The sequence below is a fragment of the Bombyx mori genome, chromosome 25 (assembly GCF_030269925.1).
Source record: "Bombyx mori chromosome 25, ASM3026992v2".
In the NCBI taxonomy this organism is placed as follows: Eukaryota; Metazoa; Arthropoda; class Insecta; order Lepidoptera; family Bombycidae; genus Bombyx; species Bombyx mori.
In genome coordinates this window covers 4,917,057-4,933,111 of record NC_085131.1, presented here as the reverse complement: position 1 = coordinate 4,933,111, position 16,055 = coordinate 4,917,057, and the positions used below count along the sequence as shown (strand labels likewise).

The 16,055-nt window shown below is 36.2% G+C and overlaps 1 protein-coding gene across 2 annotated transcripts in view; it reads left to right on the top strand.

Annotated features, from left to right (window-relative positions):
- The window catches only part of LOC105841398 (uncharacterized), a 379,110-nt gene that overhangs the window by 331,708 nt on the left and 31,347 nt on the right, over positions 1-16,055 (top strand). For both annotated transcript variants that reach the window (XM_038020224.2, XM_038020222.2), the window contains 4 exons: positions 2,078-2,196; positions 5,505-5,635; positions 6,382-6,482; positions 10,971-11,117. In XM_038020224.2, coding sequence (XP_037876152.1) covers positions 2,078-2,196; positions 5,505-5,635; positions 6,382-6,482; positions 10,971-11,117 — 498 coding nt within the window. The remainder of the gene's footprint in view (positions 1-2,077; positions 2,197-5,504; positions 5,636-6,381; positions 6,483-10,970; positions 11,118-16,055) is intronic.

Here is a 16,055-nt window from a genome sequence, read left to right as displayed (position 1 = left end):
GTAATTCAGACATACGTAAGATATCTTTAGGATCTATTACAGTAATATCTAAACTATCATTATAATATTGAAGTACATTCGCAACGCAAGAAGTTAATTCCTGATTTTCGGTATCTTCATGGTGCTGAACTTTACATTTCGAAATTTGGATAACAAATAGAAAAACAACTAATACAGCTTTGAGACGACCGTTCATGATTGCCGAACTATGGAATTTGAATCGAAATCGACTTAAATATAATGCTTTTAACCGGATTTATGTACGCCTATTAAATCGTGTGAACAATTTACTTTATCGTTGATCATTTCTGCTATTCAGAAACTAATAGAAAAACGACATTAACTTATTGACGCACATTATATTTTTAATACATTAATAGATTTTGTGACAGAGCTATTAGCTCTATAGGATTTTAGTGATAAATTATGTCTAAAATGTCTAATGATAAAATTACTTATTACTTAGACTTTGATATTTCCCATATGAAAACAAAAATGAATTGTATGCAAACTGTCATAAATATTCCATTCGAAATTATCGTAGAGCTAATTATTACGAATTGTTTATTACCAAATGTTTTCAACTTTAGCGGCTATCATCATGGGGCTTGTAAAAGCTGTTTAGTAGGCGGCGGTTTGGCTCTGCCCCTGGAATTGCTGAAGTCCATGGGCGACGGTAACCACTCACCATCAGGTGGGCCGTATGCTCGTCTGCCTACAAGGGCAATATAAAAGAAAATAGCGGTCAGAACCCGTTAAATAATGTATTAAGAATTTCTAAGTCAATGTGAAAGGGTCAGTTATAAAAGTTTTTATATACAGGTGTAGAAAAAAATAGACTCGTTAGTCCGCTTCATCAAACGACCCGAGAAATAGAGGGCTCGTTAGGTATCGTACGCTTTTTAGGCGATTTTATTTTTACTAGTGGTCCCGCAGTAGTCGAAATTCGACTATAATTAATTGAAATTATAATTTAATTTATGTTTAAACATTACTATGGTTCTATTGTCAAACACTAATTACTATATTCTTTAGTATAATCACAGATTTTGTCTGAATAATATTATAGACAAACAGTATTAATCTATTCTCAATTTGACACCAGATTTTAAACAATAATAAAAGTTTGACAATTCACAATACACATAGAGTATATTTATAAGTATGTGTTGTGTCAAATACATGGTAGTGTTTGTAATACATTTTTATTGATTTAATGTATTTTTTAAACATAATTTGAAAGGAATATTAGCATTCTACACTCCTTCTCTATATTCTCTATAAGTGTGGCAAATTTCATACTCCTCCGTCCAGGCAATTTTCGTAAAAAGGGGTACAGAGTTTTTGCTTCACGTATTAATATATAGATAATTTTCTAATTAGCTCACATTAAGGTCATTTTGAGGTATTTTTACAATTTGCGGCGTATTTTTAAAATAGTAACTAGGAAGACAAATCAAACTAGGATTCCCTGTACTGTAGGAACTAGAGACTGATGAGTATATTTATATACGTTTAAATAAATATATAGATATGCATTTAACACCTAGACATAGAGTAAACAAACCTGTTCATGACACGAGTGTTTGACACGAGTGTTTGACCGATGTGGGAATCGAATTCACAACCCTCGACCAAGTAGTCAGGGAAACTAGTCTAAAGCTAGCTAGGAAAGCTACTGGATCGAGTCAATCAAATATAATTCACAACTGGATTAAATTTACTGAAAAGTTTTTATTTTTATTATACTATTATAATTAGTAGATTATTTTTTACCATTATAAATTACTTTACAAACGAGAAAACATGACATTAGAGAGTACTAAGGGGTAGCAGCGACTTTGACTCTGCCCCTGGCATTGCTGATGTCCACGGGTGACAGCAACAACTCACCATCAGGGCCATAAGCTCGTCAGCCTGCAAGGTATACAAAAAACAGTAGTGACGACTTACCAAAGAAGACAAAAAGTGACACAATTAAAATATGCTTTGCCCAGGCGTGTATATAATCATGACAAGATAAATAAATCATATAAAATTCAATTTAAATTTCTAATTTCTAAATATTTATTTTTAGGTGTGCAACAAGATCTTCGGTAACGCATCTGCCTTAGCCAAACACAAACTAACGCATAGCGACGAAAGGAAATACGTCTGCATCACATGCGCGAAGGCTTTCAAGAGACAAGATCATCTGTAAGTCAACTAATCGTTTTTTTCTTCCTATGAATAAGCGTAGCGTCCGATACATGAAGTAGTGGAGACAATGATCATAGCGTAAGTACTGCTCTTGCTGAGACCAGTGTTAGCAACGCCTCCTAGTTTGAACGCCGAGAGCTCACCTACACGTTAGGGTTACGCTGACATAGCCTCTCAAGACTGTCAGATTAACTAGGAACAAAAACAGCGTAAGTAGTGAGACATTGGATTATGTTTTTCAGAATTGACAATCATTCATTCATATTCTAACTAGAATATCAGTTGTCTTAGAAATTAGAACCTTGAGACATAAGGTCTAAGACATGAATGTATAACTACTGTACCACTCTTAAAACCGGACCGCATTACTGCTACAGTTGGCGGCGAAAGTAGTAGAATAAGTAGGGTAGGACACCCTACCATGAGCGACTGCGAAAATTATGTTATTTCCAATTTTGATTTTTTACACAACTTTATTCCTTCATAATAGAACTCATTCGTTGTTAAGGACGTATCCGGTCACCGTCCTCGCCGGACCCGTCGCTTGTGACGAAAGGGCTCGACGAGTAAACTAACCCATAGACACAGCCCACTGAGTTTCTCGCTGATTTTCTTAGTGGGTCGCGTTTCCGATCCGGTGGTAGATTCTGCGAAGCACTGCTCTTGCTAGGGCCAGTACTAGCAACGATCCCGGTTTGAGCCCCGTGAGCTCACCTACATGTCAAGGCGAAGCTGAAATAGCCTCTCAAGGCTATCAGCATAGGTAAGAAAAAAGGGAAAAAAACAGGACGTACCTATTTCTTTAGACTGTACATCAGCGACTATGAAAATTATATTAAATCCAATTTTGTTTTTTATTTGACAATATTATTACTTCATAATAGAAGTCATTCGTAAACATGCGTTAAGGACGTATTTCTGTAGAAAAAATTGTACCTGCGTGCGGGTTTTGAACATCGACATAGTCACATCGCCGGATATGAGTACACCGGGAGCCTTATCCTTTAGGCTACAAGTCATCGTTGTGATAACACAAAGTTCGAGACGAACTACAATTTCATAAACGCTTTCTTAAGCTTCTTGCTAAATTAAATAAAACTAGAGGTCCCGCAGTAGTCGAAATTCGACTATAATTAATTGGAATTGTAAGTTTGTACACTATTATGATTGTCTTTTATACATCTATAATCACAAATTTCGCCAAGACTACACTATAAAAAATATTAATAAAGACAAACAATATTTAATCTATTCTCAATTTGACCACAGACGTCAAGAACAAAAGTTTGACAATAAATAAATAGTATGCATGCGTGTGTGCGTCAAATACATGGTAGTGTGTGTAATACTTTTTTATTGATTTAATGTATCTTTTATGCATTATTTTAAAAAAATATTAGCATTGTGCACTTCTTCTCTATATTCTCTACAAGTGTGGAAAATTTCATACTCCTCCGTCCGCGCAATTTTCGTAAAAAGGGATACAAAGTTTTTGCTTCACGTATTAATATATAGATACCAATTATTAAGAAACATATCTGAAATACATATTATTATTTTAAATCGTTTCATATATTTATATTTCACCGTATAAAGTACTGAATTGTATTTGTGGATACTGTTTGCAAATTAATATTTTCCACTGATCAGTGAAAACTATTTTCAAAATAAAATATTTATATATTCGAACTTCGAAATATGATGTGCGTGTACAGTATGTAATTAATTCCCCCTTTGTGTTTGTTAAATTTGTTTAACGAATATCGGCGAATAATTCCGCTCATTCGTGAAGTAGTATTTAAATAACAGATTCGAATAGTCGGTTTAACATATTTTTTTGTTTATATTTTGTTTACTGTAATGAGCAGACGAAATCACAGATCTTCTGACACAATAAAGCGATTACAAGAACCCTTAGGCACTATCTCAAACGTGAACACCGCTGAGAATGTAGAGGCATAAAATTAAAGTTGGAATACCATAAGAACCTTCCAAACCTTTAAAGTACACCATTCAAACTGTCAAAACTTCGAAGAGTAATTTTCGCTATCGAGTCCATTGGTCCAGTCCCTTTGGGATGGCCGTGTGTGTGGTCCTAGTGTTGACCGCTGTCGCTCCTGATACCCCTCACGAGTTCTGTCCCGGGCAGATCTTGAACTTCCGGGCAAGAGTTCCGCAGGGGAGTAAGTTTAGTCAGCCATTTTGGCAGTCCCATATACCTCACGTGCCCCAGTAGCGTCTGATATTCAGCACCCGGGTAACAAAAAAGTAAAAGAATTTAAGTCCCGGAATAATCGCATCACCACACGCTACGACTATACCAGTGCTTAATGCGACCTTTTAAACGTTCTCGATAGCGTAAAAGTTAACACAAATTTGTATGCAGTTGGAACAGCACCCCTAGCAGCAAATGTAGGCAAACGTTCCAACGCCATACGAGTTAACTTTAACGCTATCGAGCACGTTAAAAAAACTCGCACTAAGCAGACAGACGTCTTATCTGTGTATTGGGCTGCGAATTATTCATAAAACTAAACATGACACAAAAGTAGCTACCAATTAATACGAGTAGAAACAAAAATGTGTAGGATGAAGCCAGCAAAGAATGAGAAAGAAATATACATACTATTTAATACAGCGCCATCTGTGAGATTTTTTAATACTAACGTGTGTATGAAAGCTCTTGTAGTGAATTTTAATTTAGGATTATACGTGAAATTAAAATATCAATTCACAGAGAGCGCTACCTTACAATTATTTACTAATGACAAAATTTTACATATACTTAAGACGTTTAGGATAATTGTATTTTAATTTTGGAAGGTTTCACTTCTACCACGTGTGAATTGCACACATTTTGTTTTTTTGAAGTGAAACTTCTTTAGAATCGTTGTGATTTCAAACTCGATGAAACGAAAATATTAGTCCATAGAGACACAAACACATAAGTGTATAGGATTCAGCCGGCGAGAGAATGAGATAGAACACATTAGACGTTCTCAGTGTAGTGTTTTTTAATACAGCGCCATCTATGAGATTTTTAATACTAACGTGTGTATGAAACCTCTTGTAGTGAATTTTAATTTAGGATTATACGTGAAGTTAAAATATCAATTCACAGAGGGCGCTACCACATACTATAAAAGATGATTTACAATTATTTACTGATGACAAAATTTTACATATACTTAAACGTTTAGGATAATTGTATTTTAATTTTTGAAGGTTTCACTTCTACCACGTGTGAATTGCAGGGGCAGTTTTTTTTTTTGTTAATTATTTATTCAAATGCGACGTTTTTGCAGTAACGGTCACATGTTGACACATCGAAACAAGAAGCCATACGAATGTAAAGCGGACGGATGTGGGAAATCATACTGCGACGCTCGCTCCCTACGGCGGCACACGGAGAACCATCACCACCCACCGGCAGACGGTGAGCTCATTTCATATAAATAAACTGTAAAACAAATGTCTGTTATTTTACTAAACTGTACTAAATAAAAGCTCTTTATTCGCCGATTATATGTTCAGTTAATATGCCGCGAATACAGAAACCGATATATGGAAAGGTCATGGTTCAAAGGCTATTCGATTGGATACTTACATACTGGAATCTTTTTTATAAATGTGCATGTACCGATGTACCAATAAAATCCGCGAATAATGAAATCTTTAGCCGGGAATATAGGAACTGGGTCGCATTTTTTTAATCCGCGAATAGTAAAAACGCAAATAAAGGTAACGTGAATAAGGAGCTTTTACTGTACTCATTATTTCAGCAGTTTTGAAAACTTAGGGCGGATGTTACAATATTTCCTCAAACACTAAAGTTACAGAAAACATATCCGAACGTGCTCTTTATTATAACTGTATAATTTCCCTTTAATATAGTTGATATAATTGATGCAAATATATAGTTGATGCAAATATTACGATTACGATACAAAAATATTTCCAAATCTTTTTTTTTCACTTAGGTAAAGATATAATTATCGACAATTTTTTTTTAACAAGAAAAACGACGACGATTGGAATTAAAATGCATCTTTATTCACATTCATATGGCGTAAAAGGCTACATCACCTGGTCATTTCGCCGTAGCCTATTGTCAACATCTCTTTATGTACCGTCTTACTCGCCAAACGAGAGCAAATATTGATCTAGTTCTGTATCTTTTAGGTAAAAACAGCAACAGCTCAATCGACAATGACCGAGAACCAAACTCACAGCGCGTTTCATCTCCAATATCACCGGGACGCAGCCAACCTCCGCATTCCGATGTAAGTATTCACGTGAAAAAACATTCTGGAAAACAAACGTTCTCGCATATCAATCTTTCTTAAAAACTCAGTGCAAAAAGAAAGTAGCGTTCGAATTCGTGTAAGCATTTATTTATTTTACATTGCATAGAGTACAAGATACAGATTTCTTATAGTATTTCATTTTCGGTAAAACTTATAAGCGCTCAACGATGATCAAACGTGAACGTTTGATAATTTATAATTAAACTAGCTTCACGTTATGTAATATACGACACCCTTCTTTCTCTTTCTTTCGTTTTTATCTACCCAATTTCAAAGTTTAGACTATGCGAAAGACACGAGAGACACGTATACAACGCGTGCCGGTGCACGTAAGAAATCCAATTCCAAACGACAATAATTATCTTAATCTAAGATGGTGTGTGGAGTAACAAAAATTAATAGAATACGGAATGAATATGTTAGAGGAAGTCTGAAAGTGGCACCTGTGACAGAGAAGCTGAGAAGTGCGCGTTTGGGATGGTATGGACATCTGATGAGACGAAATGAAAATGAGGTTGGTAAAAGAGTTAACTATGAACGTGGAAAGATATAGTGTAAGAGGTAAACCTAAGAAAAAATGGATAGATTGCGTGAAAGACGATATGTGTAAGAGGAGAGTGAGCGAAGAAATGGTATATGATAGAGGAGTATGGAAGGATAAAAAAATGTTGCGCCGACCACAGGTGACTGGGAGATGGGCAGGAGAATAAATGAGTGGTGTATCTTGGTCGATGCAAGTCCCAAGAATGAAGTGTCCAATGTACTAGGGGATGCCCTGGCTGCTGCTCGCGTCAGCCACCCAGGTGACGGTCGTTTACCGGAAAGGGAATACAAGCGGTTTCTATGCACTAGCCTTTCGTAGCATGAACAAATATAGTGGGAAAAACTCTTTACAAATTTTCACCACGGCGGTGTGCTGGTTCTATATTTTTGGAAGGAAGTTTTCACGGGGGCGAGTATCGCTAAAGATGCACAAAAAGGGGGGCAGGCCGAGGCTAGGTTATGAAGAGTAGATGTACCTGCCAATCCGTCGCTAGCTTCTTACAGGCTGCAGAATTCAACGTCACTGCTGGACGACGCGTAATGGCGGCGGCTGGCCTGACGACTTGACACGGCACAATATTCTAAATTATTTGTTCATAAAACTGGTATACCACTCGCGCAACAACGAATATGATCGTCAGTAAGAGTTCGTAAAAATATTTAGGTGACAAAACAAGCGGCGTGTGCGTGTACAATGCGTGCGGTGCGGTCGGCGATAGTCTTCTTTTTTATTTTTGACTTTTGCTGTTATTTTCTTTTTTATAACTGGCCATGCGATAGATTTTATGTCTACTCTCATTAAAAAAGAACCAAAATATAAAATTTAATGTTCACAACAAAGTATGCATGCTCTTTGATTGTGTCAAAGTCAAACAAGCTTCGTACATTGATTTTATTATTCATACGTTTGTAATCCAGCTGACATTTCAACACGGTATACCAATCTTGATGATGATATATTCCCGTTATAGATTTTTCATTTTTATTTATTTATTGTTACTGTTTTAAATGTTTATGATTACTACGTTTAAAGCAGGCCCATCTTTTTCCAGTTTCCTCTGTCAGTATATCCAATAAAAACTCTTTATTCGCGGTGTATAAGTTCTGTAAATATTCCGCGAATACAGATACCATGATTATGGAAAGGCACGTTTACAAAGGAAATTCGGTTGGAAGGTTGGAGCGCGGGAAGCCCCCCTCCCCCCTACTCTGACCGGGTTTTGACCCCGGACGGAGATCGGACGTCGAGTGTAAGAGTGCAGGGGAGTCGTTTAGTGCGGTAGGGCCCTAAAATTCCTTGGGCCCTGCGGTCTGCTCCCAACACCTTGCAGATCATCAAGTCCCACTGTCCCACTTACCCCGCGCGCCCCATAAGCACGGGGACCTGGTAGGAGGTTCGGGCACCGGCCCGAAAAAAAAAAGGTAACGATTAGATCCGCCAATGAATAATTCTTTAGTTGCGATTATAGGAATTGGGTCGCATATTTTTAATCCGCGTATAATGAAAGCGCGAATGAAGGCAACGCGAATAAGGAGCTTTTACTGTATTGAATAAACAGTAAGATTCCTTTTTCAATCATTGTGTTGCGCACCTAAAAAATTTAAAGTAAAATAAGCGAGCGTTTCATAGTTAATGTTAGACTCATTAATCTAGCTTTTTATACTTAGCATTCTGGCACCGCTCCAGCTGGCCGCACACGTTAAATTCAGATCCCGCGGACCCCTTATTAATTAACCAATTAGCCTCGATCCTGTTGTGTGTGCTCTTTTAATTTCTTCGACCGCCAAGCGAAACGAAAAAGTTTCCGAAATCCAATGTTTATCTTAATCCGTTTTATTCAATACGTCCGTCGGCGTCGACTGAGCTTTCACGAACGCTTTTCCACTCGCCTATTTTTATTTATAACGTGAAAAGTATATTTTTAATGTACGTACATTCTAAGCAATGTCTGATCTAAAATGATGATACTTCCTCTATCAAAAAACTAAAAAAATACGCTTTTATAGAAAATCCAACTAAAAAATTCGAAAATGAATTTTAATAAATTTGAATTAAAAATAGTGTAAGAAAAAAATATTTTATTGTTTTAGTTGAATTTAATTTTTTTAATTTTTTGTTTTTAATTTTTCAAAAATTTCATTTAATTCAGTAGTTAACTTATCCGAGAAATAGGTGATCGGCGTGGTAGTTTCCCTTCTTGGTCTTGACGCAGACACTCCGGATCTGAGGAAAACAAAAAATCGCTAATCTTGATTATCCTAGTAAGGATAACGGATCAAACTGTTTAAAATATTGAATTGTCATCGGTCCTTAATAAGTATGCCAAATTTCGAGTTAATCCGACGTTTTAAAGGGGTCAAAATCATGTTCAAAGATTCCGTTACATACTAACATAATATGTATGAAGCTAATAAAAGCGTATTAATCTACACAGCCCTGGCCATATTTTTTTTTATTGCTTAGATGGGTAGACGTGCTTACACCCCACCTGGCGTTAAGTGGTTACTGGAGCCCATGGACATCTACAACGTAAATGCGCCACCCACCTTGAGATATAAGTTCTAAGATCTCAGTATAGTTACAACGGCTACCCCACCCTTCAAACCGAAACGCATTACTGCTTCACGGCAGAAATAGGCAGGGCGGTGGTACCTACCCGCGCGAACTCACAAGAGGTCCTACCACCAGTAAAAATTCATTTTCGAACTAGTTACTGTATTAGTAGTGCTGTGGTAGACATAACTTGGTAGATTAAAGGTATAAGCGCTCGACATTGATGGTAATTGTCCTGACGCATGAGAACATTGAAATTTGCAGTAGCGACTTTTTTATTAATGAGAAAAATATATACATATATAATATTTCATTTTTTATTTCCCTGTTCACTCATCGCACATCTGATTTCAGAGAAAATTTGTTTTTCGCTTAATGTGAGATTCGTAAATCCCCACTTTGACTTTGAGATTGTTGTAGTCTATGCTTTGCTGATAACTAGTGGGATAGGTTCACGTTGCTAGTGAAATTAAGAACATCCTATTTACGTCTACTACGTTTGAGAAACACTGAAAATTAAGCTTTCACTAGTTACGTTAGTATTGTTTTTTGAACTACGTCTACATGTAAATTTATGGCAATAGTAAATTGTAGACAGATGCTGATTTTCGTCTGCTAACGTTCCGTACATTTCGGAAGTTGGAACGTAACTATTGTCGCTCTTAGATACGTCTTCGTATGATCCCTGTTAAGCTTTAACGTTCACAGCCACAACAGTTGGAGACAAAAGGAACTTGTCTAATACTGCAAGTCGGTGTTGCCAGCGTCTCTGGAGTTTTTTAATTTTAATATTTTTATTTTATAATTTAATAAAAAAAAGGTAGGCAGTGGCTTGGCTCTGCCCTTGGCATTGCTGAAATCCATGGGCGACGGTAACCACTCACCATCAGGTGGGCCGTATGATCGTCTGCATACAAAGGTAAAAAAAAATATTTAAATTAAAACTTTATAATTTTTTTTTTTAATTTTTTTTTATTACATAAATGGTTGAAGGGGCTCACTTGATATTGAGCATTTATGACATGGGCATTAGAATATAAATGCGATCATCCAGATGAAAACTCGATGCTTCTATTATATTGTCATAGCATCTTTCCCACCTTTCAAATTCGAACGTATACTCAGTGGACAGTCAGTAATTTAAACTGTTTCAGGGCAAGCTTAGGCAGTCTTGTTGTCTTCATGGAAATTTCGGTTAAGTTGTAATTAAGTGTTTTATTTTCGTACCGTATAACTTAAGCTGGCGCATGCACTCAAAGCAAGCATTCATTTGGTTTGATAAAAATCTATCAAGATTTTCAGTCCAATTATTTCTGAAGAGCGATTTTTTCTAGAATATCTGTATATACCAAATTCTCATCTTGCAGTCGAGCAACGGATCGGAAAAGTCAAGCGCAGCTACAAGCGGCAGCGGGGGCGGGAGCGATAGTCCACCGTGTACCCCACCGACACCAGTCACTCCGCCCGTAAAACAAAAGACCAAAGCCGCAACCAAGCCGAAATCTTGTAATGCAGTAAGTATTGTATATGTACATATGCCCAGTTGTAATATAGTCTTATTTAACTGCTTAAAATGTTTCTGTCTCCCAACTTTTTTTTTGGAACGAAGTTCCTTATCGCGCGTTGTGAAAGGGGGCTAGACGGAAAAAATTCTTACGAAAAGTTGTCACGACACTTTTTAGATCCGTCATTCTGACCAATCAACGTGTAGGCGCTTATCGCGTAACATTGCTCGTATCCGATTGGTCCGCGTAATGAGTACAGTTTCTCGAGATAGCGTTTCAACAATAGTAATTTAGTTCATAGTATTGTTTTTTTCTTCTTCATAATGCCGTAATTTATTATTATAACTAAAAAAAAAAATTACAATTCCTTCACTAATTAATCGAAAGGAACTTCGTTCCATCCGGGTGTCCCTTGACACCTCTGAAGTTTTTTATTTATTTACATCGAAAAAAAATTTATAATAAATAAAGTAATCATATTTTATGTTTCCATAATTGTATAAACGAGCAAAACAGTGGTTGGTGTCTACTCGTCTGAGCTCAGAAGACGCCTTCCCATTACCAATTACGTAATGGTATAAATTTGACGGCTTTTAATTTCATTGCGCCATGTTATTTCTTCAACGTGGAATTCGTTGATGAAGAAATATTACGTACTTTGAAAAAATTTGAACTGACTGCGGAAATTAAACACGGACACAGTCGCATCACTCGATACGTGTATATATTTTAAATTTTTATTTTTTTATTACCAGGTTTTTTTTTTATTGCCTAGATGTGTGGACGAGCTCACAGCCCACCTGGTGTTAAGTGGCTACTGGAACCCATAGACATCTACAACGTAAACGCGCCACACACCTTGAGATATAAGTTCTAAGATCTCTCAGTATAGTTACAACGGCTGCCCCACCCTTCAAACCGAAACGCATTACTGCTTCACGGCAGAAAATAGGCGGGGCGGTGGTACCTACCCGTGCGGGCTCACAAGATGTCCTACCACCAGGTTAGGTTGCTATGTCCTTGAAACCACGACCAATTTGACAAAATAAAACGGATCTCTTGATTATTAAATATGTAAATCCTATATTCTATTTCACTTTATTGAAAAACTGAGAAACCAGTTTTGTACATCAAAAGAAGTAATAAATTATTAAGTAAAATCAAAATATAAATGAACAATGGGCCGCCCTGTTTCAATAAAAAACGTTTATTATGCAAGAAATCATAGTTGGGCGCCTTACAATTCTTTTTTTCGAAATATTTTTGAAGAAAATTGCATCATAAGATTCGACGATCACCGTCGCCCTGACACTAGTTCACTCTAGAATCGGATGGCATGTGATAGAATGATATCTTGAATCGCTCCGTGAATAGATTCTGTATTGTACTGGGTTGCTAGTTGTAGTGAAAGGGACATCCTATGCATCTTTTATCCTCTTCAAGCAATTTATAAGTACATTGACGCCTATATATTTAATTCTACGCTAAATGACCACATATTTGGACTTTTTCTACTTCACTATAATATCTTTGTAATTTTTTTCTTATCAATATAATTTTCAATATAAAATGAACGAATAACAATAAAGAATAAATTAAAGTAAAGAAAAAAAATCGTCCCTGAAGTGGTTAAAGAACGTGTTACATAAAAACCAGACCAGTCTCTGCTCACATCCAAAAGTTCACAAAATCAATACAACCGCTATTGGTGAATCCGGCACAAAATCAATTCAGTTTATATTAAGTAAGCACACTTCGAACTGTTACCAAGACCGCGAAGAATGGCGACTAATAAATCTAGAGCTTTCGCGGTAGAAGTCTACGGATCGCACATTTTAACACCGATAAACGAGTTGAATCTGGTTAAAGCACAACTTAGGGGCTCGAATCGCAAGGATTGGTTATCTTAAGAGAATAAATTAACGGATTTCGGTCATTGTCTTATTGCCCGGATAGGCGAGTTCACATTCCATGTGATGTTAAATTGTTTTTTTTTAAAGGGATTTTATGACCTGGTAACAAGTCGTGTCTTATTTTAATTTTAATTATTATTTTCATGAAAAATGATAATATCAATCAACTGGGATGAAATTAAAGGAAATGAGATGATATGATATGGGATGACATATAATCTCAGTAAAATGGAAGTCATTTACTGAGACTTTTTCAGGACTTTTTGGAGGATCCCGAGAAGTTACGTTCAGTGGCTCTGTTTCATTTTCCCATATTCTTGCACTTTCACATATATTAAACGGTTAATAAACCACCGTTATTACACATTTAAACCTGAAGAAACACTAAATAGACAAAATAAAACAAATCACAAAACTTCACTCCTCGCGTTCCTGCCAAAAAGTCCATGTTAAATTGTTATTAAAGCCCATAGATGTGTTAACGTGAATGCCAAAACCAACCTTGTGACCTTTTTAGGCAGCGGCTTGGCTCTACCCTTGGCATTGTTGAAGTCCATGGTTGACGATAACCACTCATCATCAGGTGGGCCGTATACTCGTCAGCCTAAAAGGGCAATAAAAAAAATAAAAACACATGACATGAATTTTAATAAAACTCAATTGTGCTGAAAATCAGTTCTATTCTTCAAGCCGGAACACATGACTGCTTCACGGCAAAAATAAACAGTATGGTGGTACCTGGTCATGGGGGCTTTTGTTACGCCCTACCACTTGTAAAGGCCTTTTGGTGTGCACAGTGTGCTGATATTATTGCCCCACCACCGGAAAGCTGCTGCTCCTGTCTGTGTCATCAAGGATTCGTCCTTTAATCAGATTTTCAGTTTTTAATATTTAGAGCAATATCGAATCAATATAATATATTATACTATTGTGTTAGGAAAACATCGAGACTAAGTACAAGTAATCTCCTTTATGATTCCTGAATATCGAAACTTTGAATCAACACTCCACTTGTCAAGTTTAGTGTAAAGTTGCATATTTGAATTTGAATATTATTAAAAAAATATATAAACTTTAATTCTCTTAAGCATTGTTCGGATTTAAAAATGAATTCAAAATTTATCAATCCCACCGTGACGTGTAAACAGTTCTTTTCTCTCAAAGGAATCGGTTAATTTTTGTTAGCAAAACAAAAGACAAAAATTTTGTAACTGCAAGTTAGAAACTTCGTTCCGCTGGAAACAGCTACGTTAATAATTCCGTAGCAGAACGTAGCTGGCGTAGCACGAGTGGGCGTAGCGCGTCGTAGCTGACAAGTATTGTTGAACAAGGATAAGTTAGATTTGCCTACGTCGTTACTTGCAGATTAAACTTGGCTTGTGCTACATTCGTGTTTCTTGTTATTACTACATCGGATACCGCATAACTTAGACTCAAACGTGAATCTTGTATTTACTTGAAATTCACTTAGTAGTAAATACACTTCCCATATTTGACTTTTGCCTTAACCCAAAAACGGTAGAACGTTCTAAAATTATTCCAAAAGAGAACGATCTTTATTATTTTATTAAAAAACTAGCTGACCCGGCAGACTTCGTAGTGCCTCAATCGGTAAATAAAAGACCTAAACTTTTGTATAAAATAAACTTAAAACAAACAAAAGGAATCCGTCCGACGGGTTACACATCAAAGGAAAAACAAAATTGTTATTTTTATTTAATTCCGAGCAAGTTCATATTTATCTTTTAAACCTTCTCTGAACTTCCACAAATAATTCAAGACCCAAATTACCCGATCGCGCCGTTCTCGAATTTTAGCGAGAAAAACGAACAGCAATTCATTTATATATATATATATATATAGATTTAGACGCATTCGTATAAAACAAAACAGGTGTCGCAATCACATTGATATATCTAGTCTACAATGTTCCCTAATTTAAATCGCAAATTTCGAACACCGCAATTGAACCGTGGGAAAGACGCCGCCGCGATTCTTATGTTAATACCAATAAGTTTGGTCATACTGCGAAACGGTCAGTGAATTAATTCGCCCTTTGTGGGGCCATAATAATCTCGACGCATCGCGACACCCCTACTATGGGTCAATGAGAAACTTATGTAAGCATTCTTAATGGCATCTAAGTTTGATTTCAATCTGTGATATCGCCTGGTTGCTGTACTAATACCCCTACCACCGCACTAGGGGCTTAGGTTACATTTCTGGTCGAAGTCAGTATCTTTGTTTGAGATCGGCTTTGATTGTGCCTTTCATTATCTTGCATCTCATGTTTTTAGTATAAATCACTCATGTTTTAGTACATATAGAACCAATAACAGAAAATCCAGTTTGGTCACATTAAATCTGGCAACATTATTTTTAAAATCACATCGAAGATCCTGAATTACGATTTATTGACAATTCGACTATCAATTCGTATTACAATTTTAAATTCGGAATTCGCTTGAAAACTTTGCTTCAGTCCAAGAGAAACTCGTATGTAGCTTAACTAAGTAGGGGTAACTAACTTTAAAGTAGGGGAGCAACAACTTGCGAATTCGAATGGAATTCGTCCACCTGTTTCCTGCAGACCCTATCCATAACGGAGACACGATTAAATATTGAAAGAACTATCGCCGCACACTGCCGACCAGTTTTATACGTATTACAAATTCAAATTGCATGCATTTTAAAATTCCGCGCATCTGCGACCCAATTCAAATTCACTACGGGGTCAGTTTTACAAATTGAAAATTATATAAGCGGATTCGTGATAGATTTTAATTATATGTTATTGTCCATGTTCTGGAAAAATAACATAAAATCTTAACATATTATTATAGTCTTTTTTTGAAAGTGATATTCTATGTATTTTATTTTTAGTCTAACAATAATAATTTACTGAAAATAATGGAAATTATAAAAGGTGCCGAAGTGTTTTGTTTTTTTTTTATATTAAATATTACTGGCGAAATGTTTGGCGCGTAATGAAATGCACAGATAATGTAAAAAATTATCATAAATGTCAAACGTC